Source organism: Diabrotica undecimpunctata, chromosome 11 (genome assembly GCF_040954645.1).
Source record: "Diabrotica undecimpunctata isolate CICGRU chromosome 11, icDiaUnde3, whole genome shotgun sequence".
Taxonomy (NCBI): Eukaryota; Metazoa; Arthropoda; class Insecta; order Coleoptera; family Chrysomelidae; genus Diabrotica; species Diabrotica undecimpunctata.
The window spans coordinates 12049190-12073648 of NC_092813.1; the positions used below are offsets into that span (position 1 = coordinate 12049190).

The window sequence follows — 24459 nt, forward strand, 5'->3', positions numbered from 1 at the left end:
GACCGGGAAAGAATATGAAAAGAAATTAGCTAAAGCAATTTAGGAGTATGGACTATTCTCTATGGATAATTAATTGCTTTTGTTCAAATGTGATTTTGAATGATATTTTACATTGTTGTTTACTTGATCTTGATTAATGTCAATATAATTAATTATTAATTAATTAGAAGTAATACTCTAATACATTTTTATGGAATATGATCAGATATTTTAGTTACATCTCACTAAAAACATAAGATAATGTGAAGAAAACCCCTAAATAGGTATATTAACTATTAATCGATATTATCTGATCACTGTAATAAAAAAAGAGTATTTTGACTTTTTATATTGATATAAACAAGTAAATAATGCTTTATTGATATTTCCAAATAATCAATTTATTATTTTTTCTTTTGGTTATATTTTCATGTTTTTCAGTTTCAAATTTCTCTTCATGAATTTTAATGAATAGTATAAACGGTACTAAATAGAGAAACATATGTTTTAATAATATTCGGCTGTACAGCTAATATGTCAAAATTCTTGTGAAAGAGACAGTCAAGTATACTAATAAAGTTAACAAAATCACCAGTAGGCATTTTTAGATTACCATATGTCTCACCAGTTCTATTTTCATATCCGGTAAATATGAATATACAATAGTATCTCACAAATTAGTTACACTTTTTGAGTATCTGCCACATATTTCACAACTATGGAATTCTTAAACATTTTTTCATTAAATATCCACACAAATATGTTATAAAATTTCAATTTTTCAATTGTCAATATACTTCTTTTCTGTAGACTGTAACTTCTGAAATTTTTTTTTAAATAATAGTTTTCCTTCCTTAATTGTATAACTGTACTTCATAATACATTTTTCAGGGAGTATTTATTGATAATTGTTGTGACACTTGAGTTGAACTTAGTGTTACTGGACGTGTTCTCCATGGAATATGTTGTTTTTACCAGGAGTAATAGTAATATCCTGAAGTACAGTAGTTATAGTGGATGGTTTGTTTAATACTAACATTTTTCTTTATATCCATAGCTGAACTTTTCACTACTTCTAAAAGAAAAAGAGAAAGCTTAGATATGTGTTACATCTTAATTATTTATTTTATTTACCTTCATTAATAGGACATCTTGGAAGACATATGTTTTGGACTACTGCAGAATAAGTATGATCAAAAGTTGATGAGCCCTCCATTAAAGGAAAATTTGTGGGAACTGCTGAAGAATCGATTTTGTCATATCATTCAGAAACATCTTATTGTCGAAATGAGTACCACAAAGAGGATGACTTCTATGTAAACGTTCTGCCTTATCCAATTAATCTTCTCGTCCACATGCCATTAACCAAATGTTTGCCCTAAATACAAACATTTTTTAATACACGATGAAAATCCACCGTTAATAAATAATATAACATCTTAGCATCTGTAATACACAATTTTAATCCTAATAACACTCACCTATTAATATCTTTTGGAAACGAAAAAAAGCTAACATTACTTTTTCTAGAATTATTACAACACTTTATAGCTGCACAAGTGTGGCAAGTCTTTTTGTTTTTATTTTTGTACATATCGACGTACTTATACAACGCAATTGCGAAATAAAAAATGTATAAAGATTATTTGTATCTATAAATACACAAAAAGTAAACAAATACAATGGCCTCTATATTATTTATTTATGACAAATGACAATGGCCAATGACCAATGAGAGCCGTCAAATTTTTCGGAGTCCAGAGAAAATGGCGTCGCTGTCTGCGCGAGTAAAATGCGCGAACTTTCGCGCCAAAGCGGAGTGGGAATACTGGTTGTTGTCTATACTGTGGTTTATGTTTGAATAATAATTTTTTCCAATTCACTTCCAATATATTATTTAGTTTTTCTAATTACAATAAAAAAATGTTAGACTGTTATGAAGAAGTTGAAGAATTTTTAGAGTTTATTTATCACATTGTAGAAGAAAATCGTCTGGAACTTATATGAAAGCCATATATTCGTGATAAAATTAAATCTAAAATCCAATCGAATTTTACAATATTTCTTCAGCGCATTCACTTAAACAACAAATATTGTATGATACTTTATAAAAATATAAGCAGTTTCTATGGGATTGCCCATTTTTCAAATGTACAGGTATAGACTTATTTTCATTATTCAGGCCCCATTAAATGAATTGTAGCTCTTTCTGGTCATAGAAGGGAGATTATGGGTATTGTTGTTGAACTTAAAAACTTTCTCTCTTATACACTGATTATAATACAATGCATAGAAGCCATCCCCCACTGGCATGTTCAGAATCAGTACACTAGATGTATATATGTATATTTTTAGGTAATGATCAAGAAAATAGTGCACATATAAGAACAAGAAATATTGTATTGTAGAAAAGCTATTTTGGAACCTCAAAAAGACAGTTTCCTTATTTTCAACAAGTTCTACAATCCAAATTAAATACATTTCTTGCAATAATATGTGCTACAGCATTACCTTACAATCTGGGTTTAAGGGAAAATAATGATGGTGATGATGATTTTGTAGAAAATGTTGATGTGTTGGTAAATAGAAATGTTAATGATGTGGAACAATGGTTAAATTATAGGAGACATTTTATTCAACAATTTTTTTGCATGAGAATGAGAATACTATTGAATATCATACTAAATGTTTTTTTTTCTATTATTTCTCAAAATGTGATCATAATCATTGGTGTGACAACCTTTTTTGTTTGGGTTTTGATCTTTTCAGGAATACTTATTTCTCCATTCCAATCTATTTCAATGACTTATTCTAAGTATTTGTTCCTTACCTATATCTAATCTTTGGTCTTCCTCGTGTTATATGTCCATCTGACATTTGCTTATTTTGGAAAGTATTTCATCTTCTTTCATCTTTCCTCGTATTATGTGGTCCTATTTTGATGAATGTTAATTTAACCCATTATGACTGTATGTATTAAAGAAACTAATATATGTTTATTAAAAATGTATAATAATAGACAAATTAACAATTTTTTAATCTAAAAATCTATTAACTAACAACAAACATGTGTTACATAAATGTAATGCTAGGTCATTATAGTATTGTAGCTAAAATAAAATAAATTCTTAAGAAACACAACGAAATTTGTATTAAAACTAGAATGTCTTCATATGAAAAATATAATTATTGCAGTCAATACACATGCGGACATCACATTTGTTACACATTGTTCGAGTACTACTGCTACACCCCTATCCTTCACAGCAACATCTTTTGTTGTTAGATATAGTTATTAAAAGGTGATTGTTTCCATCGCACCTTAGATTGTCTGATATTCTATTAAGCGAAACACTAAATTTCAAAGAACTGGGTCTTCCACCATGCATTTGTATATTTGTTAAGATATGACTAAGCAATATATCTTCTGAAATCTAATTGGGAAATCTTGGTGTAGTAGTACTTGCAAAATATCCATCTGTTATTAATACTTGCATCAATGAGCCATGTGAAGATATACCACCACCACTTCTTTGAACGGATTCCAATTCTGTATGTAGATGTTTTGGTCCATCAAATCGATTCCTCCCATATTATTAATATTTGGCAATGATTTTAGGTCTTGGAATTTGTACATATTTTTTTTCTTATTTACTATATATGACCACAGTTCCCACAGGAGTAGCACCATAAATTATAGATGCAGCAGCCAAAATGTTATTGTCTACTCACTTTATGAAATGTCATGATCCACATACCAAATTTGTCAATTCTTTTTTTTCTCAGTAATGAACAAGTTTTAGGAATTGTGTCACCCCTAAAGGTTCCTGTAATATATTCTTTTAATTTCAATCGAGAGAGAGCAGCATAAAGTCCTACGATTTATCTCATTTAAGAATCTCCATACAGTTAATCAAATCAATCACCCTAACATTGAAAATTCTCTCAACATCGTAACTTTTCGGGTCAGACGCATGCACAAAGATCTAACTATGCTGTATAGTCTATTGCACTCCCATAGTTTCAGTCCACAACTGTTAGGAAAAATTAACCTTCATGTGCTTCTAGACAAACCAGGCTATTAACCTAATTACACATCATCGAACTAACTATGGATATAATTCTTATCTATCTAGGTCTGGCTAGGTTTGCAAATTAATAAGTATACAGATAGTTTGGATTGCTTTGAAAAGCAAAGTACCTACTTTTAAAGTGCATTTAATATCTTGCCTGTGATTATTTGATGCCACTAGCTGTGTAAATTATTTTAATTGATTTTAAATTATTGTGACCTAGTTTTAGTTTTTTTGTGTTTATTTTTTGTCTATGTTAGTTTTAATTTTAATTTTATGCTATGTATGTGAGTAATTAGGATTTTATATTTTTGTATTATACTATTGTATTTAAATTGGGCAATTTCTCGTAGACAAATCAATAAATTAATTAATTAATTTCAAAAAGTTAACTATGTTTACATTAGTGAAAAGTTGAAAAACAACACATACTTCAAAGAGCCTAACGTTACATATAAGTAAATTTACAATTATTCCAAGCTGTTTTTATCAAACATAGACAAAGTAACTAACTATTTTCACAGACAACAACAAAAAAGCACTATTTAACAGTATTTTTGTAAAAATATGCGTTTTACTCTAAAAATAAGGTTTTTGCAGCACTTACTCGAAACAAATGTTATGCTCTATGATACTTTCTAAATTATATTTAGTTTAGACTGCAGTTACTCACTAACTAAAACAACTATCAGTATGACTTTCCACGGAAGGCTTCCTTATGTTTGTTTTGAATGCTTTATACCGTCATCTATGTGATTGTAGTCAAAATGAAACTTTATGTAAAGCCGACTAAATACATCTGCAAGTGTTACATAAAATTAACACTAGGTCATAATGGGTCATATATTCTTCTCCATCTGCCTTTTTTATTTTTCTCCTTTGTATATATGTCAAGATTGTTCTGCCTAAAGTAGCCAATTCGCTGTCTTCACTTTGAGTAAGTAACCAGATTTCAGATCCATATGTAAATACTGGATGTATTAAGGTTTTGTGCAATTGGAATTTACTTTTTTTTTGTAATATCTTATCTTGGTTGTTTAATTGAGCCCTGAATGATTGGTGATGATGAATTGGGTATGAATGGTTGGTCTTGCTATGTTAGATGCTATTTAGCCAGATTCCAGTGTATTGTTTATTTTATCTAGGTACTTGTCTACTGCTACTCTATTATTGTACTTTCACTATATATGTTTTGAATTTATATAGTAATCTTCTGTCTTTCTCTTGTACCTATATTCAACTAGAATTTGTTTATTCTGAGAATATATTATTGAATCCTTGTTAAATGTTAGATATACCTATTCTTTTTTATTTTATTTCTAAATATGTATTTTTTATATTCAATTTTAAAATAAATGACTATGAGTTTTCCTCCTTTTAAATAAGTGTTTATTTGATAAACCTTTCCTTACCAAATATAAAATTAATTACACATGTAAATAGCAATACATATACTATTTATGTAGATGACATAGTCTTCTTAACAAGAAGAAACTGGAGTTGTTTGGGAATTTGAAAAGTGAAGCAAGAAAATTACTAATGTTAATGGTATCTATAAATTTTAGTTTGTTACATATAAAGCATTTTAAGATATATATATATATATATATATATATATATATATATATATATATATATATATATATATATATATGTATATATATAATATATAATAGTAGAACGATTTGTAATCTGTAATTTTAATTTAATCAGAACTACTTTATCCATCATGGCAATTTGAATTTTGCGAACTGCTGTTTTGAAAAGATTTGTGGTTGTTGTGTTGAACCATGTACGTAGATTTTTCAGCCAGAAAATCCTTCGCCTTTCTGGTTCACGTTTTCCTTCCACTTTTCCAGTCAAGATTAGTTGCAGCAGTTCATATCTTTCGCTGTTCCTCATGATGTGACTGAGGTATTCTATTGTGGTTAGCAGGTATTTTCTTTTTGCGTTCTCAACAAAACATCCTGATTAGTAACGTGGTCGGTATAAGATATCTTCAGAATTCGACGGTAAAGCCACATTTCAAAAGCCTCAATTTTCTTGTAATTATAGACTTTTATGGAAGGTTATTACTCTGGTTTGAACCCACCTATTGGAAAAGGTGGACTAATAATTATTCATATTGCATCTGAAACTGGCTTTGTAAATGGTGGTTTTTTAGAATGTACTTCAAGAACCACCAAAGAGTATCATGACAATAGAGGTATGTATTTGAAGAATATTTAATGGTATCAGACGGTTAGTAACATACCGCAAAATTCTGTTATAGTAATGGATAATGTTAATTGCCATTGTTGTTTAATTGAAAAACTACCAACTTTGGCTTTATAAAGGCATTATTTACTTAATTAGTTAAAAGGAAAAGAGATCACATTTGATAAAATGATGGTTAAAAAAGAACTCATGAATTATTGTTCAATAACACAAACAAAAGTATAAAAAATATGTAATCAGTGAAAAAGCTAAAAATGACAGAATAACTGTACTTCGTTTATCCCCATATAATTACTGTCAACTTAACCCTATAGAGCTAGTATGGACACATGTAAAGGGTGACATAGCGAAAAACAACAGTTATTGAAGAAATAACTGTTGTATCAAGACGTAGCGAGAAACAAACTACATACATTCAAATTAGTTGATGTGAAAAGAATGTTGAGGAAGCTTTATCGAAAGTCACTGCAGAAAATTGGAAAGTATGTAGATACACATACAGCATGCAAAAAGGATGAAGAAAAGTTAGGGAACTTAGATTTGTTAGTTGACTAATGCTTATTAGAAACCAATTATCATTGCACCAAACAACCAATTTCAGATTCACATGATGATCATAAACACGATATGATATATTAGGTATGTGAACTGTGATATTTATTTTTATTCGACCTAAGGAGAACAGCATATAGCAAATTCAAATATTTGGTGAGTGACAATAATTGATAAAGAGGAAAGAAATACAAAAGAGACTACTAAAAGTAGGTAGTGCAATGGTATAATGTTCGTGACCATTGGCATTGTATGCTTGTAACACTTGGATAATGAATAAGAAAGATGAAATGAAAATATACATCTAGAGAAGGAAATTACTTTGAAGATACAAGTGATACAATTTATTCATCTTCTGAAGAACTTGTGTTACTGTCATTGCCAATTGGAATTATTAACGGCTCTATTACACTATCCATGATGCCATCTAATTTACACATTTTTTCCTCCACTTTGAGAATGTGATTAACACAATTTTGCCAATGTGTTGTGGTTACATTCTCGAGAGCTTGTAACAGAAGTTTTTTTACTTCTTTAAGTTTAAATGTCGTGTTTTTAAGTGCCACTTCATTTTTCACCTGGGCCCAAATTTTCTCAATGGGATTCAACTCGCAATGATATGGAGGCAGCCGCAGTACAATTTGACCATTTGTTTTAGCCATCTCATCAGTTACATACATATTATACTTATCTTTATTTACACGTACAAGATGTAAAAGTTCTGACCTAACCATCTCCATATCAAAAGGAATGTTTTTTATTTGTAACCATTCTTGCATATATGTCTTTGTTGATGATGTTGTCGGAATTTTTTCTACTTTTCGGCTGTGATATGATGCATTATCCATTACAATGATAGCGTTTTTTGGTAATTTTTGCAAGATACTATTAAACCAATTTTCAAAAACAGATGCATTCATTTCTTCATGGTAATCCTCTGTCTTTCTTCCCTCAAAAAGTAAAACCCCTTCATTAACAAATCCTAACTCTGATCCAACATGTAAAACTATGAGGCGTTTTCCTTTCCCCGATGGGTTTCTCAAACCAGTAGACAGTCCCTCAACGAATGCCTGTCTAGGGTTTTTTATGGCACAGTCCACCCACACTTTATCTTTGGTGTGACCTTCATTTACCCATGTTTCGTCAAGGTAATAAATGGGCCTACCTTCACTTCTGTACCTTTTTATAGAAGTTAGGTAATTACGCCTCCATCTGACAATATCATCACGTTCAATTAGAATACTTGTTCGACTTCTCTTCAAGTACCTACAAAACAATAGAATGTTACATTTAGACCAGGGCAGATCTGTGAAAAAAGTCTGTTTTTGGATATGAGAGGTGGCATGTGGCATTCGGATTTTTGCAGAAAAAGTTAGGTAATAACTTCAATAATAACAATTGACTCATGCTCCCTCTCAAATATGCCCGGAGCATTAATAAAAACATTAAAATATTTAAAAATTACTAAAAATATCGATTTTTGTCTACTTTCTTTGCTCATAACTTTAAAACTATTAATTTTGGAGGAAAGTCGTACATAAATAAAACAAAGATAATTAAATTTCCTATGATATATGAGTGGTTAAAAATGTCTTCCAACCATTTAGGTTGTACTTAGGTCCTTCGTAATTGGTTTAGAAAATTTTTATAATCTACTCAAACCGTCCACCAAATTTGAAATTTTTTAAAAACTTTTAGAACAAACATTAGACCATTTAGATGTTTGCAAATTTTTTTAAATATAAAGACGCAGTCTACCGGTCTAATACACTACAGAATTGAAATCGTATTATTTAGGCGGTCTCAGCAATGTTTTAAAGTTATAAACAATTTTTTTGCTTATAAACAAATAGATTATTGAAAAAACCATACTGGAACAGACTCGGTAGACGCTTCTTGTAAAAGAAAAAAAGTTGAATTGCGAGGAGTAGTTCCTGAGATACAACCGGTCAAATTTGACCGGTATTTGCGACGAAGCTATACCTAAACAGTAGGATGGTAACTTTTGAACCATTACCTTATTTTTTCGGTTCTCTTTCTCTATACATTTTTTCATATGTTTAAAACACTCATAACATAAAATAAAAATGTTATGTTTGTTGCATATATTTAAGTTTGTATTACAGATGGTAAAGAAAGAGAAGAGAAAATATGATGGCAGATGAAGGATGAAGAGAACCGCATGATGGCAGAAGGTTAAGGTTAAGATTCGTAGCTTTTAGCAAAGAATATATATTCTTTGCTTTTAGTATTAGTATTATCAAAGAATATGTATTATATTCTTTGATTGTACTTACATACATATTAAAATTAGAGCCGTGCCCCACAATTTGTGAATTTTGCTAAGTTGAAGTTGCTAAGGAAGTAACACAGAATCCATATCGCCTAGTGAGAACAATAGTGGCGAAACTCGAAAATCAAGGATTTTGAGTTAAGTCCATAAACCGATATCTAAATATGCCCTCTTTCATGTGCAAGATCGGCGAACAATTATTTTATTTCCTTACTACTAGAGGGCAGCCACGTGTCTTTAGGGTATTGTGAATTTGTCAAATATTTTGATGCATTAACGACGAAGGTCAGTGCTTAAATTTTCTTCGTTGGGAAAGCAACGAAACTTCACATCAAGACTGGCGAATCTGTAATTACGCCGTGATTGCACGTATTCGAACAATTATCTTTAAAAATATTAGTGTAATAGTGGCGAATGTGCACTTTTGTCATTCATGTTCTGAATTCGGAGTGTAAAATATAAATTAAATTAAAAAAAAGAACGACGAACCTGTAATTTCGTCTATTATGTTGTAGGTAAGTCAAAGTTTTATTTATGTGTGGGATATTTATTTTGATTTTAGCTTTTATTGTATTACAGTTTTGTATCATATTAAAATATTATTACTACTTTCACGGGTATTGCATAACAGGGACTGTTAAAAATAATTTAAATCAGTATTACTTCGCTGTAATATTAAATATATAAAAATAAATCTAGTTACATTTATTTAAAAGATAGTACCGTAATGATGAATTAAATTATATTAAACTCAAACTTAAATTATGTTTATAATATTATTATTTTTAGGTCTTAAAGATCCGGAATCATGAGCGGACGGTCAGAAAAAATGCTAACTGCTCTTGGAATATAGTAAGTTTCAGTGTAATGTAGATTTAAATTTTTGTATGTTGTGCCCTTTTGCTTTTAGTGTAAACCGCGAAGGCGAAAAGCCAAGTTTTAGTCAAGATTCTTCCAACTAAAATTTACATAAGATGAGTCACGACGAAGAAAGTAATTTTGGAGTATTAAAACAAACAGATGAAAAAATCCAGGCTGTTCTGGAAATAAAGTATGTTTTAGTTGTTTATTATATTAAGAAACCTAACATTTTGTAATGAAGTAGTTTACTTTTAAATTTATTTACATAAAACGCTTTTTTTAATCTAAATTTGGTTTTATTTTTAGTGTAAATTGCGAAAATCAAAACAAAATTGAGAAAGATTCACCTAAAATGGATGATCTTATAGCAAGTTGCTCAGGATTGAAGCCAACAGAGAAAGGTAAATGTTTTATTTTATCCTAACGTATGGTCCTAAAGTTTTGGGAAAAATTTCACCTGGTCTGATTGAGAAGCAAAATGCATTTAACAAAGAAGGCCATGGAATTAAAATGTCATCAGTTATTGACATTTAATAAACAAAGCAGAATATTTTGGTTTGTGCTCTGCAAAATGTCTTATAAAATTGATATTCGTCGAGGTGTTTATAATATGGTTGGGCGAATGTCGAAACGGGATATTGTTAATATTTATCGAGATCAAAACATAAGCAAATCGACAGTTTATCGCACAATCAGAGAATGTGAAGAAGGGATACTATGTGTTAACTTGCGTAAAAGTGGCTGACCGCGGATTTTGAACCATATAAGAGAGGCAAGACTGATTGAAGCAGCTAAGAACAAAATTGGGGTATCACAGCGAAAACTGGCCAGAAGATTTCACGTTGGAAAGACTACAGTATACAGGACCCTATCGAGTAACAATATTATCTACCGGCAAAGAAGGAAAGCTCCAAAATACACAGAGGATCAATTAGAGAGAATTCCGAGATGTTGCCGCGCGTTAAGGCGAGTGCATTTCGTCAACAAGTTGATCGTGATGGACGATGAAAAATATTTTACTTTTATCAACTCTGAGATGAAGGGTAACGATGGGTTTTACACGAACGATTACGAAAATGTACCTGATGAAATAAAATACAAAAGTAAGAAAAAATTTGAGGACACAATTTTGGTATGGTGTGCAATTTCTAAGACTGGCTTTATCTCACAGCCCTACATTGGTGTTGTTCGAGGCGAAGCCTTAAACGCAAATATTTATATTCAAAGATGTCTCTCTAAATTGCTTCAGTTTGTGAACACACATCATGCAAATGATCAAATAGTCTTTTGGCCAGATCTTGCTTCATGTCATTACGCGAGAATCACAAGGAACTGGTACGAAACTAACAACATTACCTTTGTACCGAAAGCAGACAATCCCCCCAACCTACATCAGGCTCGTCTAATTGAAGAGTTCTGGGCAATATTAAGTCGGAAAGTCTATAATAACGGATGGGAAGCACAAAATCAGGAACAGTTAAGACGCCGCATATATACAAAAATTAGAGAAATTGACGCCGAGGTCGTCCAAAGGATTATGGAACGTGTCAGGGGAATTATTAGGCAAATCGAAAATAATGGTCCCTTGTCTGTCATTTGAATTTTGATTTATAATAAGGATAGTTAAGTTAAATTGTTGAATAATTTAATAAAAATTATTGTGGTCAGAGTTATATGCTTTTGAAATTTTTCCCAAAACTTTAGGACCATACGTTGATTTAAATAATATCATCTTTTTATTACCATTGCATTAACAATTTATTTTATTCGTTTCCCAATTTTAAGCTGACAAAACACTTTAATGATTAATTAATATTAACAATTATGATGGTGTTTTATGGTAGATCAAAAGTAAAAAATTGATGTTGATAAAAACACCTATGATGACAAAGACTAATTTTACTGATTTTAAAGGAAATTTCTAAATTAATTACCTCTTTTATTTATAGGGGTAGAACAGGAAATTGAGAACATTGAAAACGAAGGTTCAAGAGACTCCAGCGATTCAAGTAGCTCCGATGAGTCCTTATCTGAATCATGGTCTTCCAAGGGTAGTCGTTGTAGCAGATCGTCTTCTACGAAATCATTGAGCTCATCAGTAGATGATAGTGACAGAGACCCAGGTTTCAATGAAAAAAGTAATGAATCCGAAGAATCCACAGGTTCGAACAGAAACGTTGGAGGAACGACAAACAGGAAACGAAATCCAGAAGGCTGGAAAAGAACTATTGTAAAAAATTAAGAAACTGTGGAAAAGAATATCAATCTCTTCATAATGGTAAGTTAATTCCAGCAAGGAAAATGCTTTCATCGTGCAAAAATACTTGCAGGCTAAAATGTAGTGTTAAGTTCACCCAGGAAGATAGGGAAATACTTTTTAATAGTTTCTGGAATTTGGAAAACTTAGAGAATCAGCGTAGTTTTGTTGTAAACCATATGCAACCTATCCAACCAAAATACAGACACGTTCTAATCGAAAGGCAGAAAAAGCGAGGAATAAACAAAGGCTACTACTTTGAAAAAAATAATGAACGCAAGCAAGTTTGCTTCTTATTTTTTAGGGGAACTCTTGGTGTAAGTGAAAGATTTATCAGAACTGTCAAAACTAAAGATAAAGGGGGTTATTTAGAAATCGATTTGCGTGGAAAAGGTAAACACAAAAATATTTCGGAACAAATTAAAAATGATATGAGACACCATCTTTCATCAATACCAGCTGTGGAAAGCCACTATATCAGGGCTAACACACAAACAAAATATATCGTGGGTGGAAAGACAGTGAGTGATTTATACAATGATTATGTAGAGTTATGTAAGGCACAAAACAAGAATTATGGCAAAACATCTATGTATAGATATCTGTTTAACTACGAATTCAACATGTCTTTTCACATTCCAAAAAAGGACCAGTGCCTTACATGTAATACATACAAGAATTCGAATCCTGACGAAAAACTTCAAATAGAGCAAAGCTACAAAACACATATAATAGAAAAAGAATTATCGCGGTATGAGAAAAGTAAAGACAAATCAAAGATTAATCATTTATTTCAAGTTGTCTGCTTTGATTTGCAGGCTGCTCTACCTGTTCCAAAAGGGGATGTATCATCTTTTTATTATAAGTCGCGGTTAAACTCCTACAACTTTACAATTTGTAAGCTGCAGCAAGAAGGCTTGGGACCAGTTGACTGCTTTTTTTGGCATGAGGGAGAGGCCAAACGGGGAGCATCCGAAATTGGGACATGCATTTTAGAATATTTAAAAAAAAACAATCAGATCTTGCTAATTCAGATGGTTTAGAACTTGTTTTGTATTCGGACAATTGTGGAGGCCAGGGTAAAAATAAATTCATTATAACAGCATATTTATTTGCTGTGGCAAAATATAAAATTAAGAGCATTACTCACAAATTTTTTGTGGTAGGACATGGTCAAAATGAGGGCGATGCTAGCCATTCGGTTATTGAAAAGTCAGTCAAGAAATTTCTTAAAAGTGGACCAATTTACGTACCAGCACATTACTCGGCAATCATTAGTTCTGCAAAAAAGAAAGGAAGTAGATTTCAAGTGCACGAAATGGCACACCAAGATTTTTATAACATTAAACATTTGACTCAAACCTTAGTTAATTCATCGTTTAATGAGAATTGCGAAGGTAAAAAATTAAACTTTAATGATATTGCAATGGTTAAAGTTGAAAGGCCGCATGTAGATCGTTTTTTTTTATAAAACTTCTTATACAGAAACTCAGTTTCAATCGGTCTTAGTTAGAAATATCAAAACAATAAAGCGACTATGCAGTTTGGATGAGTATTCTTTGGTTCCACTCTACCGAGAACCAATTTCCATTTATAAAAAGAAGTTTGATGACTTGCAAAGTCTTTTACAAAATAAATCAATTCCTTCTGCCCACAATCAGTTCTTTAGTAGTTTGAAATATGAAACATAAGTGAAATGATAAATTTAATTTTACTAGTTCTTTTGCTTACTTTAAATTTTTTTAACATGTATATCGTTTTCTTGTTAACAGAGATGATGTTAATTATTACTTAAGATCTTATTTTGTTATTTTTCTATGTATGTCAATTGTACTTTAGTTTCATTTTGTGGATAACTGTTTGGTTTATACAATAAAATATTTTGTCTGATGCGTTTCATTTATTTTTAAAAGTTTTTTTTTTAATTATTTAAAACAAAAACTAAACTAAAAACACAATGAAGTGAAAACTTCTAGTGTATAATGTAGTGTATAGTGGCGAAACAGCCAATTAAATATCCTCGATCATGCAATAATGACGAAACGCGGAAAAAAAAATTAAAAAAATTACAATGTCCATCTTTTCTTCAAATAAAATTACTTCTACTAATTGGTTTAAATAACAAGAAGTAGATTATGGGAAAAATTCTACAAAATGATTACCTATTAGGCAATTATACTATTCAGCAATTTCATCAAAACTTCAAATTAGATTATCTCTAAATGTTCATTTTGAAGTTTCGCCACTATTGTTCTCACCAGACGATATATACAATTTATACATCTGGAATAGCTGTGAGTCATACTGAAATAAATACCCAAATTCATTCTACATTTACAGTGGAATCGTTTAATGAATCAGTTACAAAATTGTCACGATGGGTGAAATGCCTGGAAGGAGCTTTTAAAGTTTTTGAAATAGATCACAATATGAAATTATCTTATCTATTACATTATATGGGTCCTGAAGCCTATGATACACTATGTGACAAGTAAGTACCAGATGATAAAACATAGAATGAAATTATTACACTATGTAATGTACAATTTTTACAATCATGTCCCTTTGGAAATTGCTGAAATTTACAGGTTTCAAACCAGAAAATAAGCCGAGGGAGAATCAGTGCAAGAATTCTTACTAGCATTACAGAAGACAGCAATAAATTGCAATTTTTAAGCATATCTAAAATCTGTAATAAGGAACCAATTTGTCTTTGGATTACGTTCCAAAAAAAAAATACAAGCAAGACTATTGGAAACAAGGAATCTAGACTTGGATCGAGCAGTAGAGATTGACAGTAGTTTGGAAACGATCAGAAAAGAACAGTAATCAATTAAATTACAATAATTCAATTAACAAAATATTCAAAACTCAATAAGAGTAAAAAACATACTAATACAAGTTAAAATGTAAATTCAAGTACAAATATTACACATTCTAGTTCAAACACTAAAACAGGTATATGTTATCGTTGTGGGGATGCTTCTCATTTAGCCAATCAATGTAAAAAGAAAAATTTGGTATGTAATTTTTGTAAGAAAAGAGGACATTTACAAAAAGTTTGTTTGAAAACTAAAAACATAAATGCTGTTGAGGAAATTTTAAATGTACATTCAACTAATTTAAAAGATAAATTTATTATTAGTTTGAAAGTAAATAACAAACCGATACAGTTTGAAATTGATTCAGATGCTGTAGTCAGTATTATTAACAAAAATGTATTTAATTAGAATTGTACTGAATTACAATTACAAAATACTAATATAAAGTTAGCTACTTACTGTAAAAATGAATTACATGTTTTAGGTATGGCTTTGGTGACAGTTGAGCATCAGAATAAAACTAAATTCTTGAAATTATATATACTTGATGGTGAAGGTCCTTCATTGGTTGGGAGAGAGTGGATCCATTCATTAGATATAAATTTACACAATGTGAACACTGTCTCAAATGCAGAAAAGGAGTTACAACAATTGTTTACAAAATATAAAGATTTATTTGACAAATCTATTGGACAATTTTCGATTTCTGATACCAAAGTTATACCTACCTTAAGTAGATCTCCAAGAATAAGTAAACCTATTGTAAAAATGAATTTGTAAAAAAATTCATTGTCAAGGAAGAAAATGTTATATTTGATGCATATATTTAAGTTTGTATTACAGATGGTAACAGAAAAGAAAAGAAGGAGAGAACCGGATGGCAGAAGGTTAAGGTTAAGATTCATAGTTTTTAGTATTGTACTTACATATTATAATAAAGTAGTTTTCAAGTAATATATATTTCATTCTACACTATATACACAGTACACAACAAAAAACAATCAGTATTGAGCGATTATTTGGTATAAAAATACCAAAAATTCAAAAAAAAATAGGTTGAAGAAAGTTTAACTTCAAAGTTCAAAATCGGTATACATAAAAAAATGCATTTTCTCAGCTTCCAATCGAGCAATTTTCTTCATTTTTTTTTTAATCCGAAGTAACTCGAGTAGAGCCAGCTAAATAGCGCATTATCAATCATTCATTGATAATGCGCTATCATTCATAAAACATATCATTCCAAATCTGTTTTAATTTTATTATAATAAATAAATAAATTTTTTTCTAACACACATCTACCTTACTAACGCACTTCTAAATGCCAAAAAGGCTTTAGTTTTGTTGTAATAAATTAATTTATTTATAACAAAATAAAACCACATAGGTATTTCTTCCTACGTTGTGGAATTTTTTTTACAAAAACTTACCACACATATACCTTTTAACGTTATAAATAGAAATATTCTCATTTGAATAGTCTATAATTATTTAAACAATCTTTGTTTAAACAAATTAAATTTTTTTGTTAATTTTTTTTTACCTGGCGGGGTACTTATCAGTTTCAGCGGTTCTGATTTCGCCCCAGAAGAATATGTCATCTGTGTTTATATTTCCTTGATCAAATAAAGACTATTTAATTAAACAAAGATTGTTTAACTAATTATACAGCTTTCAAATGAGACAATTTGCATTTAGAGCGTTAAAAGGTCTACAACATAGGAAAAAAGAAGTAGTTATATTTTGTTAATTTATTTTTAACAACATTAAAGCATCTTTTGGATTAATGGTATTGCTATTTTGCAGCAAGGGAAATAAATTAAGACAGTTTTAACCTCTATTCGTATAACAGGAAATTTAATCATTACCTTTATTTTATTTTTGTACGGCTTTGCTCCAAAATGAATAGTTTTAAAGTTATAAGCAAAGAAAATAGAAAAAAAATCTATATTTTCAGTAATTTTTAAAGCTCTTTATCTTCTAATCGATTCCCTAATTCAGACATAATATATTTTTTGGGTTGCACGTTTTATTTATTATTGTGGCTAACCTATATTTACTTACTTAAAATTGATTTGCTTCAAGAATTTATATAATAATGAACGACACATATTTGGAAGATCTGGGCGGTTGTTTACTTCACTTAAAATTTTATTTAATGTAGACATTTCATTCTTGAAAAAGAAGCTGTGTACTATCTGGCGTATAGATGTTTTAACTTTTTCATCATATGTTGCAAGAATAGAAGGTCGACCGCCAATATTTTTAGGACATCTTACTGTTCCAGTTTGCTTATATTCTTTAATTGTTCGGTAAATAGTTGAATTCGCAACACCTAAAATTAGCACATTACTTTAGTAAGTCTTGATTTTAACTATAACTATTCTGCAAAACTAACCTGTTGTCTGTTTTATTTTTGCTACCGTGGCTGTTATTTTCATTCCCGAATTATCACTTTTGATTTGTTTATACATGTTTAAAATGCATTGTTTCTCATTTGTAGATAAATGACCCAAATGTACTCGGCGTTTTTTTGGTGGAGAAAAATTAATTGAATCCATATTGTTATCTTAATAACACTAATCACTAATATGTCGCTAAATAGTTCTGAAAAGAACTGTTTTTATATAAATACAAACGATAAATCTAAAAAATGTAAGGAATACCACAGAAAATACAAAAAATTGTCGATATAAATTTTGAATTTTAAAATTTCACAAATGTCATTAGTGTCAAAATGTCATAATTTAGTGGAGTAAACTTGCCTGCGATTGGACCAATTAGAAACAAGAATTACGGCGCGGAAAATTTGAATTACTCCTCCTGGTTAAAAAACAGACCATAATGATAATTCTATGTAATAAAATTCTCTAGAAAAAATATGTAATTTATTATTAAAATTAACTTCTTTATTAATCCAACCAGACATAAATTATTTCTCGCCATATTTTATGCGACAAAATATTCATAGCAAGAAGTTTATAGAACACTAAATATTATCTTTATAGATTTAAATATGTCTATTTTTTGTACAAATCTTTAGATAACACAATTTTTTATTAGTAAACATACATTCAGCTTGTAACAAAGCTTAAAAATGCAATTTTTTGATTTTTTTATCCCATAGGCAACCCGGCTAATTTGAAATACCATTTTGAAACAGTTATGAAGTGTTATAATATTACAGAAATTTAATAAAACTATCTATATAATAAAAATACTAAACCTTATTCTTAAGTAAATGTATATATACCTTTATACTCCCAAAACACAAAGTTATTTGAATCAACTTCTTAGATTCACTTGCGGAAAACTTTAAATGAAGTTTTTTAGCTTTATTACGTCACAATATATTTCAATTCGGCTGTCATTAATTCACGACAGGGGCGCCGCTATGAATTTTTTCAGGAGGCTGCATCTGCTTTTCAGGGGGGTTCATCTGTATCTCCAAATACTAATAAAATATAGAACTAAAGTAGAAACCCTCAATTTAGAAGAGTGATATCATAGTTTAAACGCCGAATATCCTCAAATTTAAATGTACACAGCGGCCCTCGAAAACTGCCTGTTTTCTCGATTGCAAGCTGCGTTTCCTCATAAGAAATTACAGAATATATAAAGTAGTATATTTATTTGTGCTTCTCTATAGTAGACTTGACCAGAAGTTGTCGTACAGTGTAGCCAATTCTTGTTCACAAGTAGTAATTATGGTCATACAAAACCTGTATTCTTCCACGCAGCGATTATTACCGTCATAAAAATACAAAAAAACCTGTTTTTTTCAATAGTAAAAATTAAGCACAAAATTGTAATGAAATAAATTTTATTTATATGGTTTCGTTACATATTTAAATTTATAAAATAAAAATCGATATTTTAAAACAATATTTTTCAATCGTTTGGCAACTTTGGAATTAGCGAGGGAACCCCGTTTCAATTCAGATTCACAGAAAGCCGTAAAACTAGTTTTTGTCGAGCGAGTGCCCATCAACAATAGGTTATATACATTGGCGTTTCTGAGGGTAGGGTATTTTATGCGATAAGTTTGTGTTATTGATAAAACGTGTTATTGATAATACGAGTGTTATAGTTTGTCGTTTTATAGTATATTTTTAGTTATATTCTGTGATTATTTGGTTTGAGTTTTATTGGAGTTGGACGAAAAACCGAGTTGTTCCAAGAGAAGACTGCAAAATTCTGATTTTGATTCCAAAAATGAAATGCCGCAAAAGAGACAGAAAATGTTAACGTCCGAAGAGAAGGTAATAATACGAAACGTTTATGAAGGAATTGTCGGCAGAAAAATGGAATTAAATGTTAGCCAAGCGGTCGACATTTGTAGCAGTTTAACAAAAGTATCCGTTAGCTGTATTTATCGTGTACTTAAAAATACATCGGAAAATAAAAAGCAAGAAAAAGGTAAAATGCGTGAAATGAACTTTCGATATGTAAAACTCAACAGAAAAAGTATGCTATTAGAAAAAAATAAAATTATTGTGCGGAGAAGAAAATATTTAGAAGAAATCCGCAAAATTCGCAGCACTGGACGCAAAATATATTATTTGGATGAAACCTGGATTAACCAAGGTTGGAAAAGGTCATACAGTTGGAAAAGTTTGGCAAAATTTAAATGTCAAAAGTAAACGCGAAGCATTCATAGAAGGCTGATATACAGGATTAAAAGCTCCATCAGGAAAGGGACGGCGTTTAATCGTCACCCATATAGGAAGTGATACAGGGTTTCTTGATGATGGTTTTCTTCAATTTGAGTCGAAAAAACAGGTGATTATTAAAGAAATTGAAAGGGAGGATTCAAGAATGGCTTACAGAAAAGGGGATTGCATACGAAGAATCAATGCTCAGAATTTAGCTACTTGACATTGCACGGTTAAGGAAAAATGAATATCTTAAATATGCTGTAGATGAAACTGCAAAAGATTATGGTGTCAAAGTTCTGCATCTACCACCTTATCATTGCGAACTTAATCCCATTGAACTTATCTTGGAGCAAGTGAAAGGAGAAGTAGCACGCAATAACAAAACGTTCAAATTAAACGAAATTAAGAAACTTTTGATTCAAGCAATCCTCCATGTAACTCCAGAGAAATGGGCTAAATGTATAGGCCACATAATTAAAGAAGAACATCGTATGTGGGAACTTGACACTCCTATCAAAGTTTTACTAGAGCCATTTATAATTACACCAGGTGGTGAAGATAATGACAGCGATAGCAGCACTGCATCTTCAGGTTTAGATAGCGAATAATATTTTCTAATAGTTTAATAAGAACATCAGCATAAAAAAACCAAAAACAAAACGAGAAGAACTTAGTAAGTGTGTATAGTGTTTGTGTTTAAACACATCAAACATTATTTTTATTTTGTTTTTATAGAATTTTATTTTGTTTTATAGGATTTTATTTTGTTTTGTTTATACTGTTTAAGTGTTTTGTTCAATTTATTTAATGAGACAATATGACTCTTGGCGAACACCCATTTAAAAAAAGTATGGAGGTGTGGAAACTGTCTTAAAATTTGTTTTAAAAAAATTTCATTGTGTAACTCTTTAAGGACGGGTCACGTCAAAAGACGTTTTAGCGTAACTTCCGCGACAGCCGGTTGGTATCAGTAAACTTTCTGCAAAATTACTTCTTTTTTATAGCTTTTTGTTTGTGGCATTCTGTATTTTTAGGGGAATGTAGGGAATGAGCCACAAAATATTTATTCATATGTTTATTTATTGACGTTTCTATCTCTATATCCAGAGACCGTTTTCAATTATACAAATGATAGTACTATTTATTTTCTATGGCTTTCCGTTTGTCGTTCTGTATTTTTAGAAATAATGTTGGGAATAAGTCACAATATCTTTATTCACATGTTTAATTGACGGACGTTTCGATCTCTATAAAGAGACCGTTTTCAAACATACAAATAACAGATATATTTATTTTTCTATAGCTGCTTGTTTGTGGCATTCTGTATTTTTAGGGAGAAGGTTGGACATAAGCCACAATATATCTATTTACATGTTTAATACATTGACGTTTCGATCTCTATTCCGTTTTTAAAGATAGAAAAAAAAAAGAAAATAAACAATATAAGATTATAAAAATATATAATAATAAACAAATAAAATAAATATAACTATCATTTATATCTTTGAAAGCGGTCTTTGGATATAGAGATCGAAACGTCAGTAAAAACTTGTAAATAAATATATTGTGGCCTATTTCGAACATTAATATTTGAAAAATAAAATATAATTAACGTTAAAATAAAAGTAAGTGTACGTCACTGGATTTCCAAACAGCTTTCCGCATTTCTGGGCCTTTAAACGATGACTCACTCTCTCAAATAGTGAAATTATACTATATACAATGTATATAGTATAATTATACATGTATAATTATGTACTCGGAGTTTTCCGTGGCAGATAGATTTTGTAGATATCGTTTTATATCGTTGTTTTTATTGTTGTTTAACAAAGTTTTTAGTCGTACTGTAGATTCGTTTAGTCTATTTTTATTCTGGGGTGTGCAGGTTCTTTTAGTCTTTTCTGAAATTTTTTTCTTTTATTTCGTTGGGTAAGTCTTTTTGTATGATTATTTTATTTGTGTAGGTGTTGACTTTTATACAAATGTACAAATTAAAAATACAGACGGAACTCATGGAAGCTACAAAAACTCTGTATAAAGAAAATAAAGTGTCCATTAAAATGGGAACAACAATTATAGGAGATTTCACCACAACAAAAGGTCTCCTGCAAAGTTGTTCCACATCTCCAATCCTATTCAAAATATACTTAGAGAAATCCTTGAATATATGGAAAAGAAAATGCGAAGGCATTGAAGTACCGGTACGAAACGAATACCTATATACGTTAAGCTTTGCAGACGATCAAGTAGTGATTGCACAAAACCAAGAAGACATCAGTTACATAATGAAGAATATACCAAGGCTGGCCTAGATATTAACCTCGCGAAAACAGAGTACCTATTTTCAAGTGAAAAAGACATAGAAGATCTACAGCTTGACGACAACGTAACAATCAAAGGAAACAATAAATTAAAATACTTGGAGTTTATAGTCACGAAAAAGACAACAACAGAGGAAGAAATTAAGCAAAGATTAGGACAGACAAGAACAGCAATCCGACAACTTAACTCAGTATGGTGGGATAGACACTTAAATATGAAGAGAAAAACTCAGATTTATAAAATATTAGTGCGAAGTATTATGACATATGGGGCTAAAAATTGGATTATAAACAAGAAAAATAGCAGTAAGATAGTAGCAACAGAATGATATGCCTGCGAAGATGTTGGAGAGTAACAAGAATAGATAGCAGAAATAATTATGAAATAAAGAAAAGAACATCGATAGAAACAGACATTTTACCATATCTTCTTCTTCTTCTTCTTTTGGCATCATAACCCTGGATGGGTCTTTGCCTGTCTGGCTATGTCCTTCCATTCAGATCTCTCTTGTGCCCTTCTTCTCCATTGTCTTATGTTCATTGTTTTCAGGTCGTCTTCCACGTCATCCAACCATCTCGTTCTGGGCCTTCCTTTTTTTCGCCTTCCTATGGGCTTCCATTGTAACATTTTCTTTATTGTTTTTGCATCGGTTTGTCTCTGCACATGTCCCAACCATGACAGTCTTTGACTTTTCACAAATCTTACAATGTCATAACCTTCATTTAACTCATTAACCTCGTCGTTTCTCCTGATTCTCCATGTGCCATCTTCCTCTTGTACCGGGCCATATACTTTCCTCAGTATTTTTCTCTCGAATGTCCTGAGTTGGGCTTCATCTTTTTTCGTCATTACCCAAGTTTCACATCCATAGGTTACTACGGGTCTAATCAGTGTTCTGTAGATAGTCATTTTGGTTCTTTTGTCTAATAGTTTCGATGTCATCAATCTTTTATTAGCATAGTATGTACGATTCCCGCTGGAAATACGTGCATTAATTTCGCTACTTACGGAGTTATTCTGATTGATTTCTGTGCCGAGATATGTAAAGGCATCCACTCGTTCGATAGTATTACCATATATTTTACCATATATAAAACCAAAAATACTAAAGTGGTATGGACATGTAAGAAGAACCAACGACAGCAGATGGATAAAGAGAATAACCGAATGGAGCCCCATAGGAAGGAGGAAAAGAGGACAACCCCGAAGATCCTGGGGGAAAGAAGTAGACGACGCCATGAGTAAGAGAGGCCTAAACAAGACAACAGAGAGGGATGGAAACGGTTAAGCGAGAGAAGGTAGTGAATACTGTAAAATCCCTAATATATATATATATATATATATATATATATATAGGTGTTGACTGTCAGTCACTTTCCTAATTTATCCTATTTCATTTTTTGTTTGTATCTGTGGGTCAATATGTTAGTTCACCAGTGGATATAAACTTAAGGTTGTTGATTTCCATTGCCATATATAATTGCCTACCTTTCAAGATTATCAAGATTGTAGGGGAAAGGATGAGGTAGCTGGTTCGATGATTTAAAAGTAAATATTTGAAAAATTATAGTCCCACCTTCCTACATTTGGTAGATAAAAAATAAATAAAACCTCGAAGGACCAGCGACCATTAGGTCGCAAAATTGCGGATTAGTAATAATATAGTGGATAGTAAACTTAAAAGTAGAATAATTAAAATAAGAATTAAGCTAGAATTATTTTTATTGTATTATTTACATGAATGAATAGTAGTTTAGGGATTGCCAACAAATCATCCTTTGAATAATAATAAAAACATAAATGTTAATATAAAATGTTCTTAAACCACACAACTGTTTATATTAATTGTTCTTAAAGCTAAATACATGCGATTTATAGAACAAGAAAGTTTATAGTTTGTTGAATATCCGGCAACCCTGTAATTTTTCGGACCGGCATTCATGAAATGTTGGCACACAAACTGTCGATTTTCTTCTGATAAAAGAATAATTTCAGGTACTTACATATTCGATGCACAGACACTGAATTTAATTAACTATTTAATAAAATAAGTTATTTGAAAACTACTTCTATTTGAGAAGCGTGAGAATTGTAACTTGCTTCTATTTGAGAAGCTGAAAAATAAGTTTGACTTACGTGCTTCTATTTGAGAAGGCAAAGACGAAGTGATTTTAAGGGTAGTTGGGTTTGAATATTTTGAATCTTAAGAACTGACAGGCGCAGAAGATACAATGCAGCAGAAAGAAGGCGTGTCATGCTGATTGAATGTCTTAAAATTAGTGAGATATATTAGTGAGAATAACAATCATTATTAAAATTATTATAGAAGGACAAACTATTGTAGAAAATATAATTAATTTTCTACATACTGGGGGGCGGGGAAAATTTAAAATATATACAATGATCGAAAAGACCGTTAAGAAAAGGT

At 30.6% G+C, this 24459-nt stretch overlaps 1 protein-coding gene and 3 long non-coding RNA genes across 5 annotated transcripts; 2 read left to right on the forward strand and 2 right to left on the reverse strand.

The window, feature by feature from the left end:
• Positions 1-470: 470 nt before the first annotated feature.
• Positions 471-1554, reverse strand: LOC140452940 (uncharacterized). The gene is made up of 3 exons (XR_011952257.1): positions 1461-1554; positions 1114-1357; positions 471-1054 (listed from the first exon to the last, which is right to left on the reverse strand). It is a non-coding gene; the product is annotated as an uncharacterized lncRNA (long non-coding RNA).
• Positions 1555-7165: 5611 nt separating this feature from the next.
• On the reverse strand, positions 7166-23806 carry LOC140452675 (uncharacterized). Its single transcript, XM_072546992.1, has 3 exons — positions 23769-23806; positions 17116-17403; positions 7166-8087 (listed from the first exon to the last, which is right to left on the reverse strand). Exons 1-3 carry the CDS (start codon positions 23804-23806, stop codon positions 7166-7168), a joined length of 1248 nt encoding a protein of 415 aa, XP_072403093.1.
• On the forward strand, positions 9898-10376 carry LOC140452939 (uncharacterized). The gene is made up of 3 exons (XR_011952256.1): positions 9898-9966; positions 10025-10165; positions 10282-10376. It is a non-coding gene; the product is annotated as an uncharacterized lncRNA (long non-coding RNA).
• On the forward strand, positions 14524-16008 carry LOC140452937 (uncharacterized). Of its 2 annotated transcripts, none has more exons than XR_011952254.1 (2): positions 14524-14723; positions 14821-16008. It is a non-coding gene; the product is annotated as an uncharacterized lncRNA (long non-coding RNA). The 2 variants fall into 2 exon arrangements; XR_011952255.1 differs by having other exon boundaries at positions 15539-16008.
• Positions 23807-24459: the final 653 nt, after the last annotated feature.